General features: G+C 56.6%; 1 protein-coding gene, 1 long non-coding RNA gene and 1 pseudogene across 4 annotated transcripts; 1 reads left to right on the top strand and 2 right to left on the bottom strand.

Moving 5' to 3' along the window:
- Positions 1–31: 31 nt before the first annotated feature.
- Positions 32–20,723, top strand: NUMA1 (nuclear mitotic apparatus protein 1). 3 transcript variants are annotated; one of them, XM_088051179.1, is made up of 26 exons: positions 32–144; positions 2,856–2,928; positions 3,873–3,961; positions 5,607–5,686; positions 6,404–6,486; positions 6,575–6,655; positions 6,936–7,020; positions 7,430–7,556; positions 8,797–8,951; positions 9,299–9,416; positions 10,376–10,493; positions 10,829–10,969; positions 11,311–11,433; positions 12,475–14,580; positions 15,531–15,572; positions 16,517–16,585; positions 16,689–16,799; positions 16,880–17,098; positions 17,199–17,344; positions 17,440–17,683; positions 18,417–18,684; positions 18,800–18,936; positions 19,047–19,256; positions 19,629–19,739; positions 19,827–19,994; positions 20,203–20,723. In XM_088051179.1, exons 2-26 carry the CDS (start codon positions 2,887–2,889, stop codon positions 20,236–20,238), a joined length of 5,109 nt encoding a protein of 1,702 aa, XP_087907305.1. In that variant the 5' UTR covers positions 32–144; positions 2,856–2,886; the 3' UTR covers positions 20,239–20,723. The 3 variants fall into 3 exon arrangements, with proteins under 3 accessions (XP_087907305.1, XP_087907306.1, XP_014108861.2); XM_088051180.1 differs by lacking the exon at positions 32–144 and adding an exon at positions 190–1,136 and having other exon boundaries at positions 7,433–7,556; XM_014253386.2 differs by lacking the exon at positions 32–144 and adding an exon at positions 190–1,136.
- Positions 16,827–26,808, bottom strand: LOC148184937 (uncharacterized). Its single transcript, XR_015771843.1, has 3 exons — positions 26,694–26,808; positions 26,025–26,189; positions 16,827–16,960 (listed from the first exon to the last, which is right to left on the bottom strand). It is a non-coding gene; the product is annotated as an uncharacterized LOC148184937 (long non-coding RNA).
- LOC106628233 (uncharacterized) lies at positions 21,123–26,018 on the bottom strand (annotated as a pseudogene).
- Positions 26,809–26,843: the final 35 nt, after the last annotated feature.

The raw sequence follows: 26,843 nt of genomic DNA, 5'->3' as shown, positions 1-26,843 counted from the left end.
GGCAGCGGGGGGCGGGCGCTGCCGTTCGAATAAGGGCGGCCGCGGCACGGAGTTTGGCGGCTCCCCCTCCTACCATCAACGCGGCTGGAGCCCCGGCGACTCCGAGGACACTGAAGGCGGACACGATTCCCAGCCGCGGTCACGGTAGGGGGAGAGATGAGGCGGGGCGGGCCTCGGTGCTTCCCTCGGCGGGGGCTCAGGGCCGCAGAGCGGGGCTGTGCCACAGGCAGGCAACAGGCGAAACCCTCGGGCCGGCGGGGCACGCCTGTGGCACAGCCTCCGTCCGAGCCAAGTTCAGCGGTGTCCCCTTTCCCTAAGGACGGGGGCGGGGGGTGGTCCCGGCCGGAGCGCTGTGGTTCGGCCGTGTTGTTCTTCGTTTCCCGGCGCTTGGCGAAGCCGGAGCCTTCGGCAGCGGCGTTCGGCGGCCGCGTTACTCGAGGGTTCCTCTGCTGCCCCCAGCGCCGGTTTGAAAGAACCTTCTCCTTGTGCTTTTCCTGTGCCGTGCTCGGGGCAGCCCCATCCTGCGGCCCTGGGCCTCCTCAGGCAGCCCAGACGCTGCGGAGGTGACTTCCGAGGGTCTCCGGAACGGCAGCGAGGGGTGAACGTCCCTTCCTCGCCTCCCTGGTCTAGCTGGCGACCCGTAGGGTCCGGTTCCCGTTGAATCCGTGGCCGCGGGGTGTGTGCGGGTCGGGTGGAATTTTTCAGGGGTCAGCTGGGATGTGACTCCAGTCAGCCCAGAGGGAGACGCGACATTGGGGCCATTCTCTGCCGAGCCCCCGGCTTTTCCTCAGCTGCGCTGGGGCCGGGAGCGGGTCTGTGCCGGCCTCACCAGCTCCCCGTCACTCGGTACCTGGGCAGGGTGGCGGCAGTGAGCGCGTCCAGGTTCGGACGATTCCCCCCCTCCATGGCGAGGCGCCGGAGGTTTCTGGGCCGTGCGCCTTTAACGAGCGCGGCCCCGGCGCGGTGACGTGGGGTGGCCCAGGGCCAGGAAGGGGAACCGCCGCCTGCCAGCCCCGCCGAAGAGAAGCTCAACAACTTTTCTTTTGTGCGTGGCCGCTGGCTCCCCGGCCCTCCGCGGCTTGCCAGCGCTCATGGCCGATTAACCCCAGCGCGCCGACGACGGCCGCGCGGCCCCGGTAAGGCCCCAGCAAAGACTTTTCTGCCTCTTCCTTGTTTTGTTTTCCACGGGGCTGGCGCGGAGGAGGGGGAGGGAGGCGGGGGCTGCGAAGCTCAGCTCGCCCAGCTCCGCCGCCCCGTCCGGCTCCCGGCCCGGCGCCTCGCGAGCCCCCGGGGTGCGGGTCCCCGGGGCCGCGGGTGGCCGCGTCGGGCTCGCCAACATCCGGGCGCTCGGGTCGGCGGCTGCTCTCCCCCACCGCCCCGCCCCCGCCGCCGGCCCGTCCGTGCGCGGGGGCTGCCGTGGGTCGCTCCCCCCGCCCGGGTGTTTCCTGCAGCCGGACCCCTGGCCTGGGCCAGCCCGGGGCCCGCGGGCGCGTCCCCCCGGCACGGTGGCGCGTCGGGAGCTCCGGAGCGCGGGCTTGCGTAACGCCGTGTTGTGACCGGAGCGGAGCAGGGGGAAGCGGGGAAGGATAATGCCGCCGCGGCCGCCGCCACCTCCGGGGCTCGTTCCCCGGTTCCCACCGCCCTCCTGCAGCTGCTCTCTTCGGGGACGCGGCTGGAAGGCGCTCACGGCCGCTGGCGGGCTCCCCAACCACTTCCCGCCTGCCATCACGAAAGGCACGTCCTCACGGCGGGTCATGGCGTTGTCTCAGATGCTCAGGGCCGCCAGTGTCACCAGGGACAAGCCAGGCTGTGACCGCGGCAGGAGCGGTAGCCCTGCCCGTCCAGATCTCACACCAGACCAGGCACCAGTGTGTTTGCAGACTGGTTCTGGTAAAACTCAGCTCGACGCTGGTGGAACGCGGTTTTCTCCGAGGGTCTGCATCCGGTGCTGCACGAGTGCTTTGCCTGGTGCCTTTGAGTGGATTTTTAGGGAGAGGTCCTGGCTGTGGCACCGGCTGGAGGGACAGTAGTTGCTAAGTGACCCAGCCATGGGAGCTGGGCTTTAGCCAGATTGGAGGGAGGACCTGTATTGCTGAGGATCCCGTGCTTCCCAGCTGGACTGACGGCCGTGGGAGCTCTGTAGTCTCCAAAGCCATCGTGACTGGTTGGTTGTGCTGTGCTGAGCAGCTGCAGATCCCGACCAGGTTCTTGACCTGTTGTGGTGTGGGTGTCCAGGTGCAATAGAAGGTGAGGAGCCCCCTCCTCATCAGGGTGACTTTTTGTCTCCCAGCAGTCCTCTCCCCTCCCCTGGAAGACTCCCAGGGTGGCACTGGGGGCAGCCAGTGTGGAGGCAAAGGTCGCTGGCAGTGATCCCAGATCTAGTCAGGGCAGCTCATCTCTGCTCCCACCCAATGCAGCGATGCCCGGTGAGCTCCCGTGCCCTCAGCAGGTGGTTCTTTCACTAGTAGCAGTGGGAAGGGGAGCTGGCGGCACTTCAGTGGCTTGGCCACCGCCTTGCTGGGCAAGAAATGTTAGTGACATTTGGAGGTGGGAGGGAGGGAAGAAGGCACGGCAGGAGAATGAGGAGCCTAAGCAGTGGTTTTCCATTGACCCCTTGTCAGGATCCTGACATGTGGTAGTGGACCTGGCTGCTGCTCAGCATTGCTCCCCACTCTGTGCCTGTGGGGAAGCAGGAGGATGCTGGCTGCTCCTGCACAGCTGGCCAGATGCAGGGACACATTCTCCCTTGGTGGGCACAAATGCCTGGCGATGGGTGCAGGTCACTTAGTTAACATAATTACTGTATTTTACCTTTATTTAATTGCTACCCCCTGCCCCCTTGTTGGTGTTTTTAGGTCTGGGCAGTGACCTGACAGGCTGGCCACAATGTCTGTTCACAGTGCAAGAGTTGCTGCTCTCCTTGCTTGGGTAAGTCTCCCCTCCTCTGCTGAAGCTCACTGCATAGGTGGACATACTGCTGCCAGCACTGGCAGCTTCAGGGCACGATGCTGGGGCTTATCTCAGGAGGGATTGTGGCTGGGGCAGGTCCTAGGATAGCCCAGTTGCTACTGTTCTTGGGCAGGTGGGTGTTTGCAGGAGAAGCCTTGCTCACTCTTCCTGTTGAGTAACCAGAAATGCTGGAATGGCCTGGTCTGATCATGGAAACTGCCTGGGAGATGGAGCTGAGCCTGAAGCAGGCAACAGCTGTAGTGTAAAGGGGTTGTTGGATCTGTCTCACAAAGCACTGCTGTGTCCAAGCAAAAACTCATAGAATGGTTTGGGTTAGAAGGGACTTGTAAGCTCATTCAACTGGAATGCCCTGACATGGGCAGGGAGACCTCCCACTAGACCAACTTACTCCAAACCATGTCCAGCCTAGCCCTGAACACTTCCAGGGATAGGGCAGCCATGGCTCATCTGGACAACCCTGACAGGGAATAATTTCTTCCCAATATCCTGTCTAATGCTGCTCTCTGTCAGTGGGACTCCATCCCCTCTTGTCCTGTCCCTCCATGCCGTTGTCCAAAGTCCCTCTCCAGCTCTCTTGGAGCCCCTTTAGGCACTGGCAGGGGCTCTGAGGTCTCCTGTGAGGCTTCTTTTGTCCAGGATGAACACCTCCAGGTCTCTCAGCCTCTCCAGAGAAGAGGGGCTCCAGCAGGGTGATAAATGGCACCTGTGCCAGACTCCCTGGCAGTCTGTAGAGCTGTGGGGATCACGTTCATCTGTTCCCCGGGAAGGGGTGGTTTGAAGGGGTAGATTTACTTTCACACCCAGAGCAGTCGTGTTGTCCCCTGCCAGGACTGGAGGTGGTGGGTGGCACAGCACAGTGTTGTCTTGGTTTCTGCCTTCTGACTGTGCCACCCCATTTCTAGGTGAACAGCACAAATGTTTGTCCTGATCGCCTCAATGATCTGTCCCAGCTCCAGGACTGTAGTGTCTTCATCAGAATTATCCACAAAATGTGAGTATGGGGAGCTGTGTGCACATTTCAAATCACGCAGCTGGGTCTGGGCTGTCTCCTGGAGCCATGGCCTCAACCCCCAGGAGCTAAGGGGCTCTGTTCTTGGGCAGGGGGTGAGTGGGTATTTATTGGGGTATTTATTCCTCCTCTGGCATATGAGCCGCTGGGATCTCCATCTCCTCTGTGCCACTGAACAGCTGAGGTCTGTGCAGAGCTGTTGGGTCCCACAGAGCTGCCCAGGGAATGTTTTGGACAGAGTTCCTGTCACTTGAGACTTGTTATTGCATCTGGCACTTAACATCTGGGTTTGCTCCTGGCATTGAAGAAAAGACCCAAGTGCTGCTGCCAGTGGCACAGGGGTTCCTGCAGCTCCACAGGAGATTATTCTAATTTCTGTTGATGCTGCTCTGCTGAGGGAACAGCCCAGCAAGTTTTCCTGAGTGGCAGCCTTGGGATCCTGAGGAAGCCTTGTGTCTGGAAAGCAGTGTAAAGAATGACAGTTTCTGCCTGACAAAGTGCTTCTGTTGCCTGGGGATGTCAGGCTGCTGCTGAGTATAGAGTGGTCAGGATGGAACCTGTGTCCTCTGTCCTGGGACCTGAGGTGGCTGGGCAGGGGTGGGAGGAATGCCTCCTTTGGGAATTGTGTTTATTGTCTGGGAGCAAGGGACAGCTAAAATCTACAGCCATAATGGGCATCAGAGGTGGGATGAAGCCTGGTGATTAAGGAGCTGGCAAAACAAATTGAGAGGGTGTGAGGCTGCCATGCATTGCTTTCAAACCCTTCCGGTGGGAGGCTCTCTGGGAGCCTGTCTGCTGTAATTACCTCCTGGGCGGGGTAAGGAGAGCCTGCCTGGAGCAGGGATCTGCCTGCAGTGGGTGGGGAGGAAGGAGCTGCCTGCACCGCAGGTATATTTAGTCAGACCTGGTTAATCTCCTGGGTCTGTGCTCCAGCTCGGATTAGTAGGGATCCCGGTGGCATGTGCTCTCTAAAGAGGCCTGGCCATGGCTTGATAAAGTGGGGTGACAGCAGGGCAGCTGCCACAGCAGCTGGCTGATCTGAGGAGCTCCTGTAGCACCAGGGAAGATCAGTGAGGAGGAGCAAATCCTCGTGGCAGCCCCTGTCCTAGACCAGGTTCCTGGTTTTGGCACCTTGGGAGTAAGAGACAGTACTGAGGCAGTGCTGGTCAAGCATGATTGGTGTGGGTTTTGGGCATGCCATTTCTGAGCTACATTGGGTTCAATGACCCTTGTGGGTCCCTTCCAACTCAGGGTATTCCATGAACTGGTGGCTGCTCAGGAAGAGTGGAGTCAGTCACAAATAAGTGCAAGAGGAAGCTTCAGGCTCCCTGAAATGCAGCAAGAAAAGCCTGAGGCTCCGTGCATGGACTGGCTCCTGTGGTGCTTCCTGGCCGGTGGGGCCAGCACAAGCTCCCTGTGCTGTGCTGGATGCCTGGCAGGCAGAATAGGAAGCAGTGCCGGGGGGAGGATTGGCTGCCCAGCTCCAGCTGCTTTCCCAGCAGGGAGATTCTGGGGGATTTCACTCCCATGCATGACGCTGTTGGCCCTGGCTCAGCGACACTGCACATAACTCATCATTGATCTAATCCCTCCAGAAAGAGTTAATGCAAACCCTACACTCTTCCAGACACAGGAGCAAGGAGGGGGAGTCTGTGCTGGAGCAGCCGCTGCCAGAGAGGATCTCCTTCATCCGTGGTTTCCTGCAGAGTAAGACCCTCCGCTGGTGCTGGGGGAAGCAACTGCCCCAACTCGGTGCCCCTGACCTCTGAGGGAGTCTGATCTGCAGCTTCCCCCTCCACAAAGTGACCCCCCTTGACCCCACATCAGCAGCTTTGTGAGGTGCCAGCAGCTTTCCCACAGCAGCCTGTGGAAGGGAAAGCTTCCTGATGGGAAACTTCCAGATGGAAATCCTTGCCAGAGGCTAGGCTTCAAAGCAATGAGGATCTGGATGTAAAGGGCAGGCTGCCAATGGCTGCTCTGGTGATGCTGCTTTGGAGCAGTTTTCCTAGATGGGTAACTGGACTTAAGCTCTTTAAATTCCAGTGGAAAACCTTTACCCAAGCAGAGATCCTGGGAGGGGAAATGGGAAGTATCTCACACTCTTGCTCCTCTTTCTTGGAGGGAAGACACCATATCCCACCTTGTATCCCACTCTTCACAGGTGGAACTGTTTGTGCTGATGTTGGAGGGGCGATGCCAAGGTGGGGAGGCTGAGATTCAGGGTGGGGTTCCAGGGAGGGGAATGAAAGTCAGAGTTAATGGCCAAGGCTGACCACTGAGATCTCGACTCTGGAGCCCATCCTGCCCTGTGTCCCTTCTCCCTGGGGATGCATTACAGTACCCTCCTGGCCATGAGTGTCACCTCAGGGCAGCCCACATGCCCAGTGGCTCCTGTATGACTGGGAATTGTGCTTCATGTTGCAGAGCACTGCAGGGACAAATATGCTATGGAAAACCTGGTCTCTGCACAGAAACTCCTGGATGGAGAGGAGCTGGCTCTGGCCAAGGTAACTGCGTGGCATATTTTAGTCCCAGACAGCACCAATGTGCTTGTGACTGGCCTGGGGTTAGTGATGCCTTTCCTGCCTTGCTCAGGTGGCTGTGCTGCTCTTGTACCACACCTCCATGAGTTCCAGGAACCCTGGGGACTGGAATGAATTTGACTACAAGACTCAGGTAATCCCCTTGGGGTTCCTCCTCTGGATCTGGGGTGCAGGGGGAAGCAGCGGTGCCTTTGGCAGAAGGTGCTCCAGAACTTGCCCTCTTGGGTCCCATCATAAGACAGCGTGGAGTGGGCACTGTGGTGCTCACTGGTGGCTTTGGGCTATCAAAAACTTGTGGTGGCAAGTGTGGCAGCAGCACAGGCAGGCAGGGAGCTGCCCACTGCCCCACACCTGCTGTGGTGCTGCCTGTGATACGCAGCAGAGCCACTAACTCTGCAGCTCCTCCAACACAGGTTGAGTTGGCATCAATCCTCAAATTTGTGCTGGATAACGAGGAGTGTCTGAATGAGAATCTGGAGCCATTTCTGCAGAGGAGAGGTAAGTGCTGAGCCCTGGCTTTTCCTCCTGTTTGTGCTGCTGTAACTGCCTTGCCATAAAGGCAGCTGCACCACCCAGATGCTCTCAGCTACAAAATGGTGCCCTGTAAACTCCAAGAGTAAGGCTGCCTTAGAGCTGCTGGCTCTTCCCAGTCAGCAGTAGCTCAGCCTTTCCCTGGAGGAGTGGAGCAGGTGGGATGCTGACAGTCTTGTGGGAGCAGAGTTGCTGGGGACTGCAGAAGCACTGTGGAACAGGAGCGGGATGGGGATGTAGGGCAGGGTTATGGCTTCCTCTGTTGGGCTGTTCCATCCCGACTGGAATTTGTGGTTCTTGTGCTCCTGAGATTTCAGTTGCCAAGCGGCTCTTAGATACTAAAGATCACAGCCTTCTTCTCCCTTTTTATTTCCAGCAGAGCTGCCTTCGTCCAGTGTGTCCAGCAGCAGCTTTGAGGAGCGTTCCCCACTGTTCTCTCTCCCGCCCAAGCAAGAGGTGCGTTTCCTGGAGCTGCAGAGGATTGCATCCTTCCCTAGCAGCAAGTACGTGCCCTGCCTGGTGGGTGCCAGGGGAAATGAGGGAAGGGAGAAGTGGGTAGGGCGGCTTTTGGGACCCACACATGTAGCTGGGCTGCATGCTGACTCCCTAGAATGCCCTGATGCATGTTGCTCGGCCTGATGTGGGGATGGATGGTGGGGGTGAGCTTGGGCTCCAGCTCCTTTTAGAATCATGGAGTCATTCAGCTTGGAAAAGCCCTCTGAGACCATTGATTCCAACTGTCTGTGATGGAGAAGGTCCCCCGTGAGCCTCCTTTTCTCCAGGCTGAGTCCCCTCAGCTCCCTCAGCTGCTCCTCATCAGACTCATGTTCCAGAGCCTTCCCCACCTCTGTGATTCAGTTGATTCTGCTCACACTCTCCAGCACCTCAGTGTCTTTCTTGTGAGGGGTCCACAACTGGACTCCAGGATTGAGGTGCCTCAGCAGTGCCCAGCACAGGGGGCAGCCACTGCTTTAACCCTATGGGGTCACGCTATGGCTAACACAAGTGGGGGGATGCCCTTGGCCACCTGGGCATGCTGGTTGTGGTTTTTGCTCAGCACGTAGAGCTTGGCATTAGTACAGGCAAGAGGAGGAGCATGGCCTTTCTGCTCAAGTGATGTGGCATCAAATTTATTCCTGTGAACCTGATGCCAAAATGATTTTTGCTTTTCTGTTTTCTTCATAATCTGTAGCTCTATAGACTGCTATTGTATAGTTATATAGTTCCTATCTGTCTCCAGTATTTTTCCTACCCTGACAGACAGAAAGACAAAACACATTTCGAAGTCCCTATTCTAATCTTGGTTCTTTTTGGAACCAAGGACGAGCCACCCTCCCAAGACACTTTCCCATAAACAACTTGCAAAAGGGGGGCTCCCAAAGAGAGTTGAAGCAGAAGGGGGAGGAACTGATGCCTTAAAAATCTAGCAATAGAACAACACACATAAAAAACAATTTTAATAAAGGAGGTAATATAAAAGCTGGTCTTTAATTGGAGGCCTCCAGGGGCATTTTTCCATGTTTTCCCCCAGAGGCCTCCAATTAAACACCAGCTTTTATATTACCTCCTTTATTGAAATTGTCTCATCTGTGTGTTGTTTTGTTCCTAGATTTTTAAGGCAGTAGTTCCTCGGGGAGCCAGGCAGGAGATCCTGCCCCAGAGATGGGGGCAGCAGAGTGGGTCTGGCTGCACGGGGCCTGTGCTGGCTCAGGATAATCCAGCTGTGTGTGTGTCTCCCTGCAGCCTGCCCAGCACACCATCTTCACCCATGGGGGACATCATGCAGACCCAGCAGTTTCAGCTGCGGCGGGTGAATGAGCAGCTGGCTTTTGAGAGAGAGAACCGGGAAGAGCTGGAGGTGCAGATGGCCGAGGCTCAAGAGCTCATCAGGAAGAAGGGTCAGTCACTAGCAGGACATCCTGGGGTGCAGGGAGGGGTCTGTGGGGCAGAGATCCCTACTTGTTTCTCTGACTTGTCTGTGTTGACCCCACCACAACTGCTCATGCATGGTCCGTCCTGCCAGGCTGCAAGTGAAGACTCCAGATTCCTTCTTCTGTCTCGTATTGCCTTACATATCCTGGGCAACAAAAGCCATGACTGAAGCAACACCTATGCTGAGCAGCAGCACTGGTAGCCTGGCTCTTTGATCTCCTGCTGTAGAGGGTTTCTGTGCAGAAATGCTCTTGTGGGGATTTCAGGTGACATGAAAAGTTGGTAACGGGCTCTTTCTTGCCCCCTTCCCCAGATGCTCAGATCACCACGATGCAGCAGCGGATTGATCGCTTGGTAGAGCTCAATGAGAAGCAAACTGAAGACCAGCTGGAACCCAAAGAAATGGAGGAGCTGAGGGAGAAGAAGGAGAGGTAATGCTCCTTCCTCCTAGGTGGGACCTTGTGACTCTCACATCCTCAGACTCCATGTTGTCAGTCTCTTCCCTAGCAGTGCATGAAACGGAAGAAAGCAAACCTCCTTGTTCCTCTGCTGCTGTGCCCTGGGGAGAAGACAGCAGGCACAGAATCAAAAATGGGTCTGGATTGGAAGGGACCTTAAAGCTCATTTAAGTGGAATGCCCTGCCATGGGCAGGGACACCTTGTACTAGACCAGGTTGCTCCAAGCCCTGTCCAACCTGGCCTTGAGCACTTCCAGGGATGGGGTAGCCACAGCTTCTCTAGACAACCTGTGCCAGGGCCTCAGCACCTTCTCAAGGAAAAATTTCTGCCCAATATCCAATCTAACCCTGTCATCTCTCAGTGGGAGACCATTCCCTCTTGCCCTGTCAACTCCAGCCTCTTATCCAAAGTCCTGCCCATGTGGGTCTCACCTGATCCTGGAAAAGGGGAAGCTTTCAAGGTGGTCCTGGAACTCCTGACTCCAACCCCTTTTCCCAGGCATTTACTTTGATCCTGTGTACTGGGCTTCGTCACACACTTGAAATCACCTGTCACACTGGTCTTTGCTCTGTCCCTGTGCCATTGTTTACTCAGAAAGGCTGCCCAACCTCCACTGGAAGTGGCATGTTCATTTTGGCCTTTTCTCACTTATTTCTCTTTGCAGGGGGGTTGCTGGAGTCCCACAGCTGCCTCTGCTCTCAGTTTGGAGCTACTGGGCTTCTGCAAAGCACAAACACTGCTCATCTCTACTCTGCTTTGCCATTTGTTGGGACCCAGTTTTAGAGCTGGGTTGATGGTAGAGTCACAGCAAGGCAGGGAGATCCCTTGGAACCTTTGGTTTCCTTGGCAATGTCCAGCAGCACCAATCCCTGGTGATATCCTTGCCTGCTGCCAGCACGCACCCCCTCCTTAACCACAACCTTTCCCACAGCCTGGTGGGGCGCCTGCACGAGGCCTTCAGACAGTGCCAGGACCTGAAGACTGAAAAAGCTCAGATGGACAGAAAAATCAACCAGCTCTCTGAGGAGAATGGGGATCTCTCCTTCAAGGTATGGGCTGCAGTGTCCTGTCTGTGTCCCCCACAGCTCAGCTGGGTGTGGTGGAACCCAGAGGGGAGGATTTGATGGCAGTGCTGGATGCTGGGATGTTTATGGTTCTGCTAATGCAATCTTTGACCCAGCCTGCCTTGGGCTCTGCATCCTGATCCATATCGAACTGTGGTGGGGGAATGGGGACTGGGTGGAGCTGCCTGTGTGTGGTGAGCACACAGAACCCATGATGTCCACGTGTGCTGCAGCTCTTGGGAATGGGGAGTAGGCAGAGCCCTGGACAGCCAAGGCACCCTCTGACCCTCTTCTGGACTGGGTGGATTTTCACTTGGCAGCTGCGGGAGTTTGCCAGCAACATGGTCCAGCTGCAGCGAGCCCATGATGAACTCTTGGAAGAGCACAACACTGCCATGGCACAGTTTCAGGAGAAGCAGCGGCAGCTGGAGAAGGAACTGCATGCTGCCCTGCAGGACAAGGTCAGGGGGCCTGGGGAGTGGTGGGTGCCCCTCTGTAGCTCCCCCATAGCCCTCCCCAGCTGGGGGACACCCCAACTGCAAGCAGGGTGCAGCAGCCAGGAGCCTCCTGTCTGTTTGTGCCAGCACATGGGGAGAAGCTGTGTAACTGTCAGCTCATGTGGGAAGCCTCTCCCAGTTCCCAGGAAGGGTTCCTTATGGTGGGATGGGCTGCTGTCCTTGCAGTGGGGTGAGACAAAGCTGCTGGAAAAGCAGGGTGTCAGTACTGACTGGGTGGCTGTGCCTCTCCTGGGTTGGTTGACTCTTCTGTCTTGCACCATGCTCAGTCCCATCTCTGTCCCCAGAAATGCTCAGAAGAGAAAATTGAGATTCTACAGGGCAAGATCTCTATGCTGGAGGACCAGCTGGCCAAGCTGGAGGAGTGCAGCACCCAGGAGAAGGGAGAAGTCATGGGGGACATTTTGAAGGTACACTGGGGCTCCTGCAGCAAGGGCTTGAATGGGAAGCTACTCCAGTTGGAGAGAGCAGCAGGTGCCAGGAGATGGATGGCAAAGTCATGTGCGGCAGAGGCTGCTGCTTTCTGCTGCTGGATAGGTCAGTGGGGCTGAGCACTCTGGGAGAGCCCTTCTTGGGCTGAATTTGCAAATACTGCTCCCAGGGAGCTGGTGGCTCTGCAGGCCCCTCACAACGTGAATTGGTCGTGAAGAAAGCATCTCCTGCACGATGAGGGTGAGAAAAAGGTTTTTGGTCCAAGGGAGCAGAGTGGCACAAGGCTGAGGGAGAAGCAAGGTGTGCTTAGGGGTGTGATGGGAGGGAAGGCAGGCAATGGGCAGCTCTCAGTGGGATGCAGCATGTGGGGCTCTGGTGAGCATGTTGGCTGCAGCTTGAGTAACACCTAGGGGGTGCATGTTTTGTCCCTGTAGTAGTCTGATCTTGGCTGGGCACCAGGTGCCCTCCAAGCCCTGCTATCACTCCCCTTTCCAGCAGGACAGGGGAGAGAAAAATAAGATGGAAAAGAACTAGTAGGTTGAGGTAAGGCAATTTACTAAATCAAAAAAGGAAAAGTGAAAGTTTATGCATGCATAAGCAAAGAGAAAAGTCAATCTCTACTTCCCATCAGCAAGTGATTGTTTAGACACTTCCTGGGAAACAGAGCTTCAGCATGGGGAGTGGTTGCTCCACAAGGCAAACACTAAAATAATGAATTCCCCCTATTCCTTGTACACCCCTTAGCTTTTGTGTCTGAGCTGACATCACACGTTGTGGAATATCCCTTTGGTTAATTTGTGTCAGTTGGCCTCATAGTGTCACCTCCCAGGATCTTGCCCACTCCTAGACCCTCACTGAGGGGAATGTTAAGAGTTCATTTTCCCTTAGAAGCTTTCACAGTGCTGTGCTTTGCATGGGTAGCTGTGTTGATAACACACCAGTGTTTTGGCTACTGCTGAGCAGCACTATCTCTCTGTCTCAGTCAGACCCAATAGTCTCCCTGCTCTTCTCTTTGGCAGCTGGAGGAGCTGAAGCAGGAGGTGTCCAGCCTCACAGCCAAAGGAGTGCGGCTGGAGGAGGAGAAGCAGCAGCTGGAGAGCCTTGTCACTAGCCTCCAGAGCTCCCTCTCTGAGAGCCACCAGGCCCGAGAGAGGCTGAAGCGAGACCTGCAGGCACAGGCTGCTGAGGGCCAGGCTGAGCAGCTGGCTGCCCTCAGTGTCCAGCATGAGCAGACCCTGCGGGAAAGGGACTCTGCCCTGCAGCAGCTCCAGCAGGCCAACACATCCCTGAGCAGCCAGCTGCAGGCTGTGGATGAGGAGAAGGCTACACTAAGCCGCAAGATCGGCGAACTGGAAGCCCAGATCCTGGAGCTGGGTGCCCAACGGCAGCAGGGAATGGCGGCAGAGGCACTGAAAGCCCAGCTGCAGGAGCTGGAGGGCAGGCTAAAGGAGAGCCAGCAGAAGCTGGCCGAGAGGGAGAAGCTGGCCCGGGAGAACAGCCGCCTGCAGGAGCAGCTGCTCTTCCTGGAGGAATCCCTGCGGAACACTGAGGGTATACTGGAGGATGAGAAGAGGCGGGCAGCTGAGTGCCTGGAGGGCAACCTGGCCAGGATCGCTGAGCTGGAGGCAGAGAGACAGCAGCTGGTTCAGGACCGGGAGCCAGCTCTGCCAAAGCGGAGTGAGGAGCTGGCCACACGCCAGGTGCTGGAGGAGAGCCGAGAGCAGCCCATGGGAGCCTCTCCTGCTGCCCGAGGGGAGGATGAAGAGTGCAGGCGGCTGAAGGAGGAAATGCAGGCGCTGAGCCGGGAGCATAGCCGGGCCTGCCAACAGCTGCAGGCTGAGCAGGAGAAGGTGGCTGTGCTGGAGGCCCAGGCAGAGCGACTGGCTGGCCTCCAGGCTGACCTGTCCAGCGCTCAGTCATGGGCAAAAGAGAAGGAGAGCGAGGAGCAGAAGCTGAGGGCCGAAATTTCCTCCCTGCAGGAGAAGATGGCTGTGGCAGAGCAAACAGCAGCCCAGCGTGTGGCCAAGCTGGAGGCAGATGCCCAGAGAGCTGCTGAGGCACTGGAGGGAGTCTCCCAGCAACTCTCCCAGGAGAAGCTCAAATCCAAGGAGCTGGAAGGCACCATGGATCAGCTGCGGGCAGCAGAGAAAGAGCTGGTGTCCCTCCGCTCTGCCATGCAGGAGAAAGAGAGCTGGAAGGAGCAAGTGTCCCAGTGTGTCCAGGAGATGGAGAGGAAGAACAGTCTGATCAGCAGCCTGGAGCATGAGGTCTCCATCCTTCATCGTCAGGTGATGGAGAAGGAAGGAGAAAGCAAGGAGCTGAAACGCCTGATCCTGGCTGAGTCGGAGAAGAGCAAGAAGCTGGAGGAGAGGCTGCGGGTGCTGCAGACAGAGATGGCCACCGCAGCCTCCCGTGCAGCTGAGAGGTGCTCACTGATGAAGGTGGAGGTGCAGCGGTGCCAGGAAGAGATGGAGAAGCAGCGGATGACCATCGAGGCTCTGAAGAGGGACCGCCATTGCCAGAGTGAGCGGGAGGATGAGCTGCGGCAGGAGGCAAAGGTCTGCCAGGACAAATGCCTACAGAAGGAACAGCTCCTGGCTGCCCTGCAGCAGGAGCTCGACAGCGCTCAGGCCGAGCGTGCCTCCCTGGAAAGCCGGCACCACCAGGACCTGGAGCAGAGAGCAAAAGCCCTGTCAGCACTGCAAGCCGAGCTAGCGCAGGTCAAGCTGGAGGTGGCTGAGGTGCCGTCACTGCGGGAGCAGTTGGCAGAACGGGACCGGGCCATTCAGCGGCTGCAGGCTGAGGCAGCAGAGGCGGGGGCACAGCTGGCAGGACTGCAACAGGCCAATGCTCAGCTGGCCGAGGAGAACCAGGGGCTCAGCAAGAGCCACAGCCAAGGGCAGCAGCAGCTTGAGGCGGAACTGGGCCAGGCCAGGGAGCGGCACGTGCAGGAGCTGGAGCAGCTGCGGACAGCATCTGAGAAGCTGGTGACCAGCAGCAGGCAGGAGGCTAAGGAGGCAGTACAGAAGCTGGAGGATATGAGTAAGGAGTATGAGAGCAGCAAAGCAGCAGCCCTGGAAGAGAAGAAGCAGCTCCTGGAAGAGAAGCAAAGACTGACAACTCAGGTAGGGGTTCCACTCCCAGCAGGAGGGCTGTGGGTGGGGGAGCCCTCCTGGAAAAGGGGTTCAGCCTTCTGCACACCCCTGTGTTGCTAAAGGACACTAAATGATTCACACGAACACTCTCAGTCTTAGAACAAAAACCTGTCACTTTATTCTCTGACTCCGGTATTTATAGATTCTCAACAATGACCAAGGATTGGACAATTAAGTTACCACCTTCCCAAGAACACTGGTCATGTGAAAAGTCCATCAAAAGATGTTTCTTACAAGGAATGTGATAAACAAATTATGTTTATAGATCTTTCATGGGAAAGTAACTAAAACCATGAAGACATTATCAGAAGGTTTAATTTTCAGGGTGACACCCCTGAATCCATGTCCTGCTCAGCACAGGGACTGGGGTTGTGGGACACATTCCTAGGTGTGAAAGGGACTCTCACGTTGAGGTGCTGGAGTGTTTCCAGAGGAGGGCAGTGAAGCTGGGGAATGATCTGGAGCTCCAGTCTGATGAGCAGCAGTTAAGGGAGTTGGGGAGCTAAGCCTGGAGAAGAGGCAGAGGGAAACTATCTCTCACCTGAAAGGGTGAAACAGCTCCCTGAGAAGAGGGTGCAGCCAGATGGGGTTCTCCCAGTTAACAAGTGACATGACAAAAGGTAATGGTTTCAAGTTGTGCTTAGGGAGGCTTAGGTTGGATATTACAAAAAAAAAATCCTTCCCTAAAGAGTTGTCCAGACGAGGCACAAGGCTGCTCAGGACAGTGGTAGAGTCCCTGTTGGTGAAGGGATTTAACAGACATGTGGATGTGGCACTTGGGGACATGGATTAGTGGTGGTCTTGGCAGTGCTGGGGGAATGGCTGGACTCAATCTCAGAGGGCTTTTCCAAGCTAAATGATTCTATGAAAAACAGCCTATGTGCCAGCTGTGTACTCACCTCTACCTTTTGTGCTTGCAGGTCAAGCAGCTGGAGATAATCCAGAAGGACCAAGCTAAGCAGGTAACAGACACCAAGTGCTGGTTGTTCAGTGACAGTGCACAGCCCTCCTTGTTTGCCACTTCCTGCTGGAGCCACCCTCTCCTCTTGTGAACTGTTCACAGTATGGACCCAGCCATGGGCCACATGGCTCTAGGTCTGTGGGCCCCTTCACCTCTCGGGGGTAACAACTGGGGTCCCATCCTGCCACCTGCCCCCTCACATTGGTGCCTGCAACTCGGCATGGCTTCTTGCATGCCCCATGGTAGCACACACAGCAAGTGGCTGCTGGGAGCATCCAGGGCTCCTCAGCTGTAGGACTGTCAGTGCTGTGATGGCTTCCCCCCAGCCTTTAGCCAAGGTCCAGCTCTTGGCACAACTGGTAGGAACAGCTGCACTCAGACAGCATGGCTAGAACAGCACTGACCTCAGATGTAATAGGAGTTAGCACTTGGGAGACAATGCTGGAAAAGCCACATTTCCCTGTCCAGTCCCAGCCAGAGCTGCCCAGGACTCTGCAGAGACCTTGTGGCTATGACCAGAGGGCTGGGGGCTCATCAGGCATACAGCAGGGAGAGCATGACCAGGCCAGAACTTGCAGCAGCCATCTAGCTGTGCCAAGAGTGCTGGATGACTTGTGGGACTCCAGGTTGCAGCACTGGGGCACTGGGAACTTAACACAGGTTTTGGTTCCAGCATGTGGCTGCTCCTTACACTTGGGTAGTTCCAACCAGCCTTGCTGTAAGGACTAACATGGGGTTACTGTCACCATGCCATGTCCTGGGATCTTCCTTGGCAGTGGGTGGTGCTGAACAGTCACCCTGTGGCAGGATATTTCTTCATTGTGCCCTAGAGCTGACTAGAGAGGAGGGGATGTGCTCCTCCATGGGAAGGCGGTAGTTTTGTGCCTGGAGCTAGCCATGTTCTTCCATGTAGCCATGTTGTTCCATGTAGTCATGTTCTTCCAGGTGGAGGAGCTGAATAAAAAGCTGACGCAGCAGGAGAAGGCCACCTGGACCCAGCAGCAGAGAGTGAAGGTGAAGAGAGACCCAAAACCTGGGGGCTGAGCCCTGGAGCTGTTGGTGCTGCCAGGGGGCTCACCTGGGTTGCCTTTAAAGCCAGTCTCTTCCCTGCCCACAGGGACTGGAAGGGGAGCTGCAGGCAGGAGTCACCAGCCATGAGGAGAAGGTGGCAGAGCTGCAGGCGCAGCTCACCCAGAAGGAGCAGGCAGCTGAGTACTACAGAGGGCAGGTATGCTAGGGGCTAGCATGGCCCTGCTGTCCCTCACAGTGCAGGGAAGCTTGACAGGATTTCTCTGCTTTACATTCTAGATGGAGAAGGCAAAAAGTCATTATGATGCCAAGAAGCAGCAGAACCAGGAGCTGTCAGAGAAGCTGAAAGCCATGGAGCACCTGCAGAAAGAGAACACAGAGCTTCAGAGCAAATCAGAGAGACTGGCCAAGGAGCTACAGCAGAGCATCCTGCAGGCCAAGGAGTCTGAGATGAGCTGCAAGAATCTTACCAGCCAGATCCACAGCCTGAAAGCTCAGGTGGGCATGGCATAGTGGGGTTTCACCCTCCTTGTCCTCACCTCCATCACCACCTCACTTGGAGGATAGATCCATCCATGCCTCCCTGCTTCCCATTCAGGTGGAGGCTGCCAAACAACAGGTGCAGGAACTCAGCAAGTTCCAGGTGATGACTACCACAGTAAAGGGACAGGAGTCTTCCTGCCAGAGTGTGGCCAACCAGAGCACTGATAGCCTTGATGAAGCACAGCTGCTCAGCTCCACCAGGTACCAGATCAATCGGCTTCCAGCACTCCAAAAATCCACTGTTCCTGATGGCCTGGTAAGCCTGCTGGTGCTACCCTCATCCCCTGTCTCTGCAGGAAGGGTACCAGCTCTCAGTTGGATTTCTCAGCCTTGCCATCAGACAGTGAAGAGTCACCACTGTCTCAGCGGCTGGCCCAGAGGAAGTCATCCCTGGAGAGTCTCTACTTTACCCCCATCCACTCTGAGATGCCGTCACAGCTGAAGAGCAGCACCAACTTCCCGGGTGACTTCTCACTTGACTCCGGCTGCAAGACCCGCTCAGCCCGGCGCCGCACTACCATCAACATCACCATGACAGATGTGAGCAGGGGCCCCTGCTGGGGAATGCAGGGATCAGGAGCAGCACTGCAGAGGGACCCACCATGCTGGGAACTGAAAAGCTGAACATGACCTGCCAATGTGCACTGGCAGCCTAAAGTCCAGCCATATCCTTGGCTGATCCCTAGCACAGTGGGAAGCAGGGCCAGGTGGGGATTCTGCCCCTCTGTTCCACTGTGGTGAGACCCCACCTGCAGAGCTGCTTCCAGCTCTGGGACCCCCAACAAGGAGCTGCTGGAGTGAGTCCAGAGGAGGCCACTGAGATGCTCTAAGAGCTGGAGCCCCTCTGCTTTGGAGAGGTTGAGAGACCTGGTGGCATTCAGCCCAGAGAAAAGAAGCTTCCAGGGAGACCTTAGAGCCCCTGCCAGTGCCTAAAGGGGGTCCAAAAGAGCAGGAGAGGGACTTTGGATAAAGGCCTGGAGTGACAGGAAAAGAGGGAGTGGCTTCCCATTGACAGAGGACAGGGTTAGGTGGGATACTGGGAAGAAATTCTTCCCTGTGAACGTAGTGAGGCCCTGGCACAGGCTGTCCAGAGAAGCTGTGGCTGCCCCATCTCTGGAAGTGTTCAAGACCAGATTGGATCTGGCTTGGAGCAATCTGGTCTAATGGAAAGTGTCCCAGCCAAGGGAGCAGGGGGTGGAAGGAGATGAGCTTTAAGGTCCGTTCAGCCTAAACTCTTCTGCGATCCCCTCATCTGTGGGTTTTTCTCTCACAGAAACAGGCACAGTCTGAGGAACTGATCTGCATCAAGAACATCCCATTGGCTCAGTCTACAAAAACTTCTTCCCCTGCTAAAGGCCGTCTGCGCTCAGGTGCCTCCACCCATTCCCTCACCAGCTTCCCCTCCCAGGAAACTCTTACAAAGCTGGAAACCTCCTCCCCAGAGAAGACCCCTGGCAATTCAGGACTGTTGGGCCTCCCTGGGTACCGGCCAGTCACCCGTAGTTCCCTGCGCTTGAAGCAGACCAGCAGCTCCAGCCTCGGTGTGTGTGGGTGGGGTAGGCACTTGGACTGCTGGCTGTGGGCTTCTGCCCTGGCTTGGGGGAGTCAGGTCTTACCTGAGAACACCCCCCTCATCCTTCCTTGCTTTGGATTTAGGCCGGAACACCATAAACCTGGGCACGTGCCAGGATGAGCCGGAGCAGCTGGATGACTGGAACCGCATTGCAGAACTGCAGCGGCGGAACCAGGCCCGCCCGCCCCATCTGAAGACCAGCTACCCCCTAGAGAGCATGGTAAGGGGCTGGACAGGGAGGTCAGGCAGACTTTCTCCAGAACTGTGGTTTGGGAGGGGGTCTAGGAATAGACAGTGCCCCTTGGCAACATCCACACATCCCCTTGCCAGCCATCCACCTCCTTGGGAACCATCACGGATGAGGACGTGAAGATGGGGGACCCAGAGGAGACGCTGCGACGTGCCAGCACACAGCCCTCCCAGATCATCACTGCCGGCAGCAAGGCAGGCAGCCAGTGCAGCACCCAGGCCAGCAGCATCACTACCCGGCAGCAGCGGAAGCGCCTCTCAGAGACCCACCAGGACCCTGACACCCCCCCGGTGAGCTCAGCCCAGTGCCCCATCACAGCACCCTACTGGGAACAACAGGTGTTCCAGGTTTTGAGGGAGCTGCTGTGACCCTGTGGGTAACACCCCCAATGGCCACATGTTCCCACTGATCCTGGATCCCAGTGCCCAGTGTTCCTAGCAGTGTTGCACCACACAGTGGTGTGTCTGGTACTCGTGATGCTCCTAGTGCTAGCAAGAAGGCCATTCCAGAGGTGAAGGGCTGAGCCTTCTGCCTTCCCTGGGCACTGCTACCCTCACCCCCATCACTGCTACCCCTGCAGCCCCTCAGTTCCCTTACTGCTGCCAGCCCCACAGCAGGGTGACCCACAGATGACAGTACTAGCTGCTCCCCCTGTTTTCCAGTCCAAGAAGCCAACCAGCTGCTTCCCCCGGCCCCAGACCACCCAGGATCGCAGTGAACAGAGTGGCTCCCAGGTCAGTCAAGAGAGCAAGCAGCCAGCCCCAGCGACACAGGTAAGCTTCAGAGGGAAAAAGAGGGATCAGGAGGAACCCCTCCATCCTGTCCCACCCTGAGTTAATGGTCCTGCCCTTCCTCTGTAGGCTCAGAGGCGCCAGTCGATGGCATTCAGCATCCTCAACACCCCCAGGGCTCTGGGGAGGCGCCTGCTGCGCCAGGCAGTCACCCGGAAGAACACTTCCACACCCTCCAGCAGCAGTGGCACCCGCCGTTCATCCCGCATCGCCACTGCCAAGTCCCCCAAGGGCCAGGTAGGTACTGCCTGACCCCCTGGGCACACTTCTGAGCTCATGCTCACCCCAGTGCCCCCAACCCCTGCCTTGGGTTCATACTGGCCATGGGGAAAAGGGGGGACAGTCCCTACTGTCCCTGGGGTGCCAGGGCAACAGCAGGTCCCAGCATGGGGCCCTGGTCATGTCCATGGTCCCTAACCTCTCATCTTTGCTCTGTCCTTTCCAGGCCAGTCGCCAGTCACGCAAGGACAAGCAATCCTGAGGTTTCCCCAGTCCCTGCATTGCTGGCTCTGCCCTGGCCCCCACCTGCACCCCCTCACCTCTCCTTGTCTCCCCGGGGCCCAGGAGTACCAAGGGGGAAGAGGTGGGGCCACCCACATGACTGCCTTGCAGACAACTGTGGGGGTGCCCTGGGCATGGCGAGGCCCCCTTGCCCTTCCTGCAGCCAGTCACCCTAAACCCTTCTGAGATCCAAGGCAAGGGGATGCACAGAGGTTGAGGGCTAGAAACACACAAGGGTGCAGAGGCTGGCACCAGGCTCTGTGGCTGGAGGGGCTGAGCTCTCCCCAGAGATATCCTGCAGCCTCAATTACGGGGACAGAGGGTGAAACTTAGCATCCCTAGGGCCACCATCCCTGCTCCCTGTGTGTGGGACTTCCCCACCTGCCCTGTCCTGCTCCTCCCAGGGAAGCTGAGACAGCATTTTTAAATATTTCTACTTGTAAATAAAGTGTATTTTTCACCTGCTCTGGGGTCCTGGCTTGTTCCTCCTGCAATCCTTATCAGGGCTTGAGGGGAGGAAAAGCATGACTTCCTCCTTGTCCTGTCGCTGTCCCCATGAACTACACAGGGTCTCCCAAGGCAGGATGGGAGGGAGATGTACAGGGAACCTGCTGTAGCACTAAGCATTCATAGTGCAGATTTCTGTCTTCTTTTTCTCCTTTAACTTATTCTTCTCCAGTAGCAACTCCTGCCATTACAGTGCTTCAAACTCCACCAAACCTGCCCATGGGGCTGGAAGCACCTTCTCCATCCTCATACCAGCCTTGCCACACTGTCTGAGGCCTGCAGTCTCTCTCCCCTTGGAGTACTGCAGGTTCAGTCCCCAGGGGTGGTGACACAGGGTTTGGCCCTAGCTCTGCTGCCCTACTGCAGGCACTGGGGTGAGGACAGGGCCCCTGCTGTCTCCCCACAGTTGCTGGCATGCTGCTCCACCTCTGCCATGCCAAAGGGCAGCTGGCAAATGGGACAGGACACTCGGGTATCAGGGGACAAGAAAGGCCAGGCTGCAGAGGGGTGTTCTCCACACTGGGAGGCGTGTGTGGGGAGCAGATCCAGCAGGAAGCAGCCTGTGGAAAGGGAAGGTGATGTTTGTCACAGGCTCACTGGTGTTGGGATGATGTGGGCTTTGGACTGACATCCTCCCCGATGGTTTTCATGGCAGCCTGGGAATACGCTCTGCTGTCCCTCCAGTGCCAGGGCACCAGCAGGAGTGATTTGTCCCAGCGACAGAGATGCCACCACTATCCCCGTTTGCTACTCAATGTCCCCTGGCCACCAGGGGCCTCCCCTGCCAAGCATCCGGATTTATCTGCCAACAGGGCTGGGAGCACAGTGCCTGTCCAGCTGCCTACAGCTGCTCGGGGGAGCTGCAGGGATATCCAGTGCAGAGCCTGGGGATGAGCAGGCACAGAGCACAAAGGACAGTTTGGCTTGGAAGAGATTTTAAAACTCATCTAGTTCCAAGCCTCCCCACTGTTGAAAGCAGCCCAGGGATGCTGGACTTCGTGTTGACATGTCTCAAATCCACGGGTCCATGCCTGCTGTAGGGTTTGCATGGCTGTGGTCAAAAGCCTTTTGGCTCTGTGTAGTCAGCGAAGTATCTAGTGAAGCCATCTGCGGTGTAGAAATTGTTGCTTCTTTAGGCTGTTGTTGTTGAACTGCAACTGTGTTGCTGAGCAGTTTGGACGTCGCAGGCTCTGAGCAAAGCTGACTGTTGTAAAGCTGCTGTTGCTTGCTCCAGCGGTGGTTGCCATGGCAGCAGTGCTACAGCAGCCGGCAAGGGCAGCGGCTCCGCTCGTCCACCCTTCTGCCCCCCGCGCTGGGCTGGGCACGGAGGGAAGGGAGCACACCTGCCTCTGACGGTCCTGGGGGTCCCGCTGCCCTCAGTGGGCTGTGCAGAGGCGCTGCGGAGGCTGCAGGGAATGCCCCGATGAGGGCTGGCCTGGGGGCGGTGACGCAGGCGGGGCATAGAGCTCCGGCTGTGCGTGCGTCACTGTGACGTCACTTTGGCAGCTGTGGCTCCCAGCACACCCCCGAGAGACGGGGCCGTGCCCGTGTGAGTCCCGCGCCCTCCCGGGGGGAACAGGGCTGTCCACTCCCCTGTCCGCTCCACCCCCCTAGGGCCGGAAAAGGACTCGGCTGCTGGCGCGCAAGCGACCAAGGAATTTTCCCTTCTGCCTGCAACAGCATGCCGAGCGCTGGAACAGCTCCAAGAGAGCCCAGATACGCTTGCAAAAGCTCCGAGCCGTCGGAACCCTCTTTATGCAGTTTCTACCTGCGTTTTAGAAATGCCCCCACGTCTCTGCATGACTGTTTCTCTGGGCTTTCAACAGGCTTAGACACTCCCTTTGCTATGATAGCATTCAGAGAGGCTCGCACAACCTCTGCAGCTTGCGAGAATTTCGCAGCTGAGATAATAAACCTGTTTGTCCTTTATCTGAGCCCGTATTCTCTGTTCTTCCCCCGTCTCCTGCTTCTGCCGTGTTCGAAGGAGATACCGTGTCTCGTGTGGCTTTTACCGCCGAAATTTCATCCTTTGAAAGGATTTCCAACACTCTGGGTGTTGTCTTGCGAGCTAAAGATGTCTTGATCCCCATGGAATTAGAGGGCAGGGGCAGACCCAGCCTTCTCTGGGATATTCATCAGGGTATCCCTTCCTGTGTCTGGATCCATGTTAGGAAATTCTGCCTGTATCCAGGATAAAAGGCTTTTAAGCTCATCCATGGATACAGGGATCGGATGCTCCTTGCTTGTATTTTCCAAGAGAGCCAAAACCTCCCTCAGGTTTGGACATAATGTCTCATATTTCTGCTTCCTTTTGACGGATTACCTGACCTCAGGGTCAGCCTATCTCTCAGCTCCTCTGTCCATGGTCCATCTCGCAGCTGACAGACGTCTGGTTCTGGCTTCTCCCGCTCTCACCAGCACACAGGGATGGCAGAGTTCCTCTTTCTCCCCTCTCCGAGATCTCCAGCTTTTCGCTGCCTTTTTTCAAAAGGGCCCTTCAGTTCAAGGTGCCACACGTTTTGGTGCCACTTCATCCTGATGGGACACTTGTGGCTGGGTTCCTTTTCCCCCTTGGACTGAGATTGATGAGAAGGAGGCAGTTTTCTCTTATTCGGACTCGGTTGTTTATTCTTCTCCTATCTATATTACATATATACAAGGTACAAGGAGCTACATGCACTAAGATATAGAAAGGTGCAAAATGGCTAACAAAGAACTTCTCCAAGGTCTTTTATATGTTCATTTATCCAATTAACAAATGCCAAGTAAAATATTTTTCTTAGTGACCCAATATCTATGTGCTGCACTGCGGCATTCTCTATCCAATAATTTACAACTACCCAAAAAACTCTAGTAAGAAGATGAAGGAAGGAGACAACACCCTAAATCTTCCATCTTGTCTTTTCTTCTTTAAACTATCTTAAACTCTAAACTTTAACTTTTTCACCTAGTGACTTAAGAAAACTTTCTAATTTACACACACTCTTAGTTTTTCTATTTAACTTTAACAGTTGTTTTCATGGTATTATATGAAATTCAGTGGTTTTCTGTATGTCAGAGCCAGGTATCAAAGGTAAGGGCACACACTGTGCCTCTGACTCCAGCATCCACCATGGGCAAGGACACTTTCCACCAGACCACATAGCTCCAAGCCACATCAAACCTGGCCTTGGAACAATTCCAGGGATGGGACAGCCACAGCTGCTCTGGGCAACCTCTGCTGGTATTTCTCTGTACCCTGACAGAGAAAAAATTTCTTCCTATTATGCCATCTAACCCTGTCTTCTGTCACTTTGAAGCCATTGCCTCTTGTCTTGTCCTCTCAGGCCACTGTCCCTCTCCAGTTCTTTTGGAGCCTCTTTAGGCAGCGGAAGGGGCTCTAGGTTCTCACAACCTTCTTATCTCTTATCTGAACAGCCGTGGGTGTCCCAGCCTGTCTCAACAGCAGAGGGGCTCCAGCCCTCAAGAGCATCTCCATGGCCTCCTCTGGACTCATTCCAGTTGCTCTCACACCCTTCTGATGTTGGGGGTCCCAGAGCTGGAGGCAGCTCTGTAGGTGGGGTCTCACCTGGGCAGAGCAGAGGGGCAGAATTCCCCCTTGCCCCACTGCCCACAGTGGCTGGGGACCAGCCCAGGACAAGGCCATACAGATTCACCCACCTGGCACTGCGGGACCTCCTGCATCCTCGGCCGGCAGCTCTGGGTGAGCCCCCAGAGTGCCCTTGCCAGCTCTGGGCCTCAGCTCCTGGTTCCACTCTGCCAACAGCACCATCTGGGCAGAGTGGCTGAGGTGGGCTCCAGGCAGCCCCTTCCAGCTTCCACAGGCAGCTCCTCCTCCCTGTATCTCCTGGGGATAGGGAGTGTCAGCCTCACAGGAGGACAAAGCTGGTGGGAGCTGGGGCTCTGGGCTCCAAGGAAGCACCTCAAAGGGCTCCAGGCCACACTGTGCAGGGACAGGATGGGATGAACCACACCAGGCCCCTTTACAAGCATGGTTCAAGAAAGAAAGTGGTGAAAGGCAGAGCTGAAGTACCAGGGTCTGTCTGAGAGCTCAGTATCCTCCTGTGGGACAAGGGGAGGCCGCAGGCAATCAAGACAGGTACTCTGTGCCCACCACTCTGGGCACAGCCACTAGCTCAGCCCAGCAAGCACCTCCCGGGCTTGCGGCACAAGTTATGTCCATGGAGGAGTGCCCATTCCTGCTGCCTTCCCATGGAGAGGGATACAGGGAGGTGTGAGACACACCTACTGCATGCAGGGGTGTCCAGGGGGGTCAGGATCCTGCTCCTGTGGTGTGCACAGGCAGACGAAGGAGGGCTCGAAGTGGCTGCATGGACTGAAGGGCTGGCTGCAGGTGAGCCACAAGGTGGTCCCACTTCTGCCCCACTATCAGCTCTGAGAAATCTGCTGTGGGAAGAGCAGCTGGGGTGGATGGGGCACAGCACTCACCACTGTCCCAACACCACTCCTACCTCTGCTTGTTGCTCTGTTGCTGTGCCACCCAAGACATCTGGGGGATTATGGACATGAGAGGCTGGGGCAGGGAAGCAGAGCTGGTACAGCTTTCCTGAGGCCATGAACAACCCTGATTCCCTGTTCTACTTCTCTTCTACCCTCTATCAGCCACATCCTACTGCCACCCCCATTCCTTGACCATCTACCCTAATCAGCTCCATCCTACCATCAGGCCCACAGCTCTTCCCCATGCCTTTTTCCTTTGGCTCAATCTCTACTTTCCTTAAATATCCAAACCCTGCAGCAATTCTGGTCCACCTTTGAGTCAGCTGGTGGCATCAGTGTGACAGTGGGCACCTGGGTGAAATAGGGCTGGTCACAGGGCCATGAGGAACATCCAACCTCAGTCTGCAGAAAGACACAGCCATACTTCCCTGGGGAGCAGCGAGAAGCACAGGGGTGAGGGGGTTCAGAGCTGCTGACCCCATTGTGGGGCATGGCCCTGCCCTCTGCATGGGGGCAGAGGACAGGTAAGTACCAACATCAACACAGCCAAGCCAGGGCCATATGCCATCCTCACTCAGCAGGTTCACTGCTGGGACACAGGGACACAGCATCATGCACCAACACCTCCCTAAACACCTTTCCCTCCAGCTCCAGTTTGTTCTGGGCACAGGGGAGAAGCACAGAATTCTCTGGTAACCTACATGAACAACACCCCATTTTGAGAGAGCAAGAATCATGTGAACCATTGCCCTTCAGCCTAAAAAAGCGAGCCAGGGCTGCATCCTCTCACACCCTTACCCATCTCTTCAGAGACACCAGCAGCTCAGAGGGATCACTCCCACACCCAGACCCCCAGACAGCCTGGGAGAAGGACACCACATTGCTGATGTCAACTGGAGCCATTCAGGAACCTTGGAGAAAACACTCTGCTGAACATAACTTCCCTTCAGATCCCTCCAGTGCCTGGTGGGGAGAGAGAGTCTGATGAACTTGGGCATATCCTGCTTCTGGAACCATTCAGCAACTCCCCAGTCCCATCCCACCACCTCAAGTGACCCCCAGACCTGTCCCACCACCCCTCAGGTTACAGACCCAGCAGTAATCCCCATATCTGACTCACAGTCCCCCAAGCTCCCTTCAGCCACCCCTGTGCCCCCAGCTCAACCCACAAGGCCCCATTCCCACCCCATTCTGCCACCCACATCCAGCCCAGCCCTATTCTCCAGTGCCCTCAAGTCCTTACCCACAACTCCCTTCAGCTCCACGACCCGTGCTCCCAGACCCATAAACAACGCCCCAGAGCTATTCTGGTACCGCTAACCCACCCCACCCACCCCCCCCGGGCCTTTCCTACTTTCCCAACCCTATTATACCCCTGGCTCTGCCCCACAGCCTCTCCACGCCATTCCCCAACCCACCAGTCCTTCACCCCACAGCTCCCCGTTCAGCCCCCGGCCCCAGTCGCACCGATCCTGAATCTCCTGCCGCCCAAATCACGGGGCACCTTGATCGCCGCTTCCCGCCCGCCGCTCCCGCCCCGCTTCAGCCCCTCTCCCGACCGCGCTCCGGTCCGGGCCCACGGGCCGGGCCAGCCGCGGTGCCTGACGGGACAGACAG

This window comes from Pseudopodoces humilis, chromosome 2, assembly GCF_049639895.1.
Source record: "Pseudopodoces humilis isolate 2021_Gansu_Grassland_sample_001 chromosome 2, ASM4963989v1, whole genome shotgun sequence".
Lineage (NCBI taxonomy): Eukaryota > Metazoa > Chordata > Aves > Passeriformes > Paridae > Pseudopodoces > Pseudopodoces humilis.
This window is presented reverse-complemented; position numbering and strand designations above follow the sequence as displayed.

Coding starts and splice junctions, on each gene's coding strand:
- NUMA1 (XM_088051179.1), top strand. CDS start 2,887: ATGTCTGTTCACAGTGCAAGAGTTGCTGCTCTCCTTGCTTGG. Junction 2,929..3,872: donor TTGCTGCTCTCCTTGCTTGG/GTAAGTCTCCCC, acceptor CCCCATTTCTAG/GTGAACAGCACAAATGTTTG. Junction 19,740..19,826: donor AGCCAGCCCCAGCGACACAG/GTAAGCTTCAGA, acceptor CTTCCTCTGTAG/GCTCAGAGGCGCCAGTCGAT.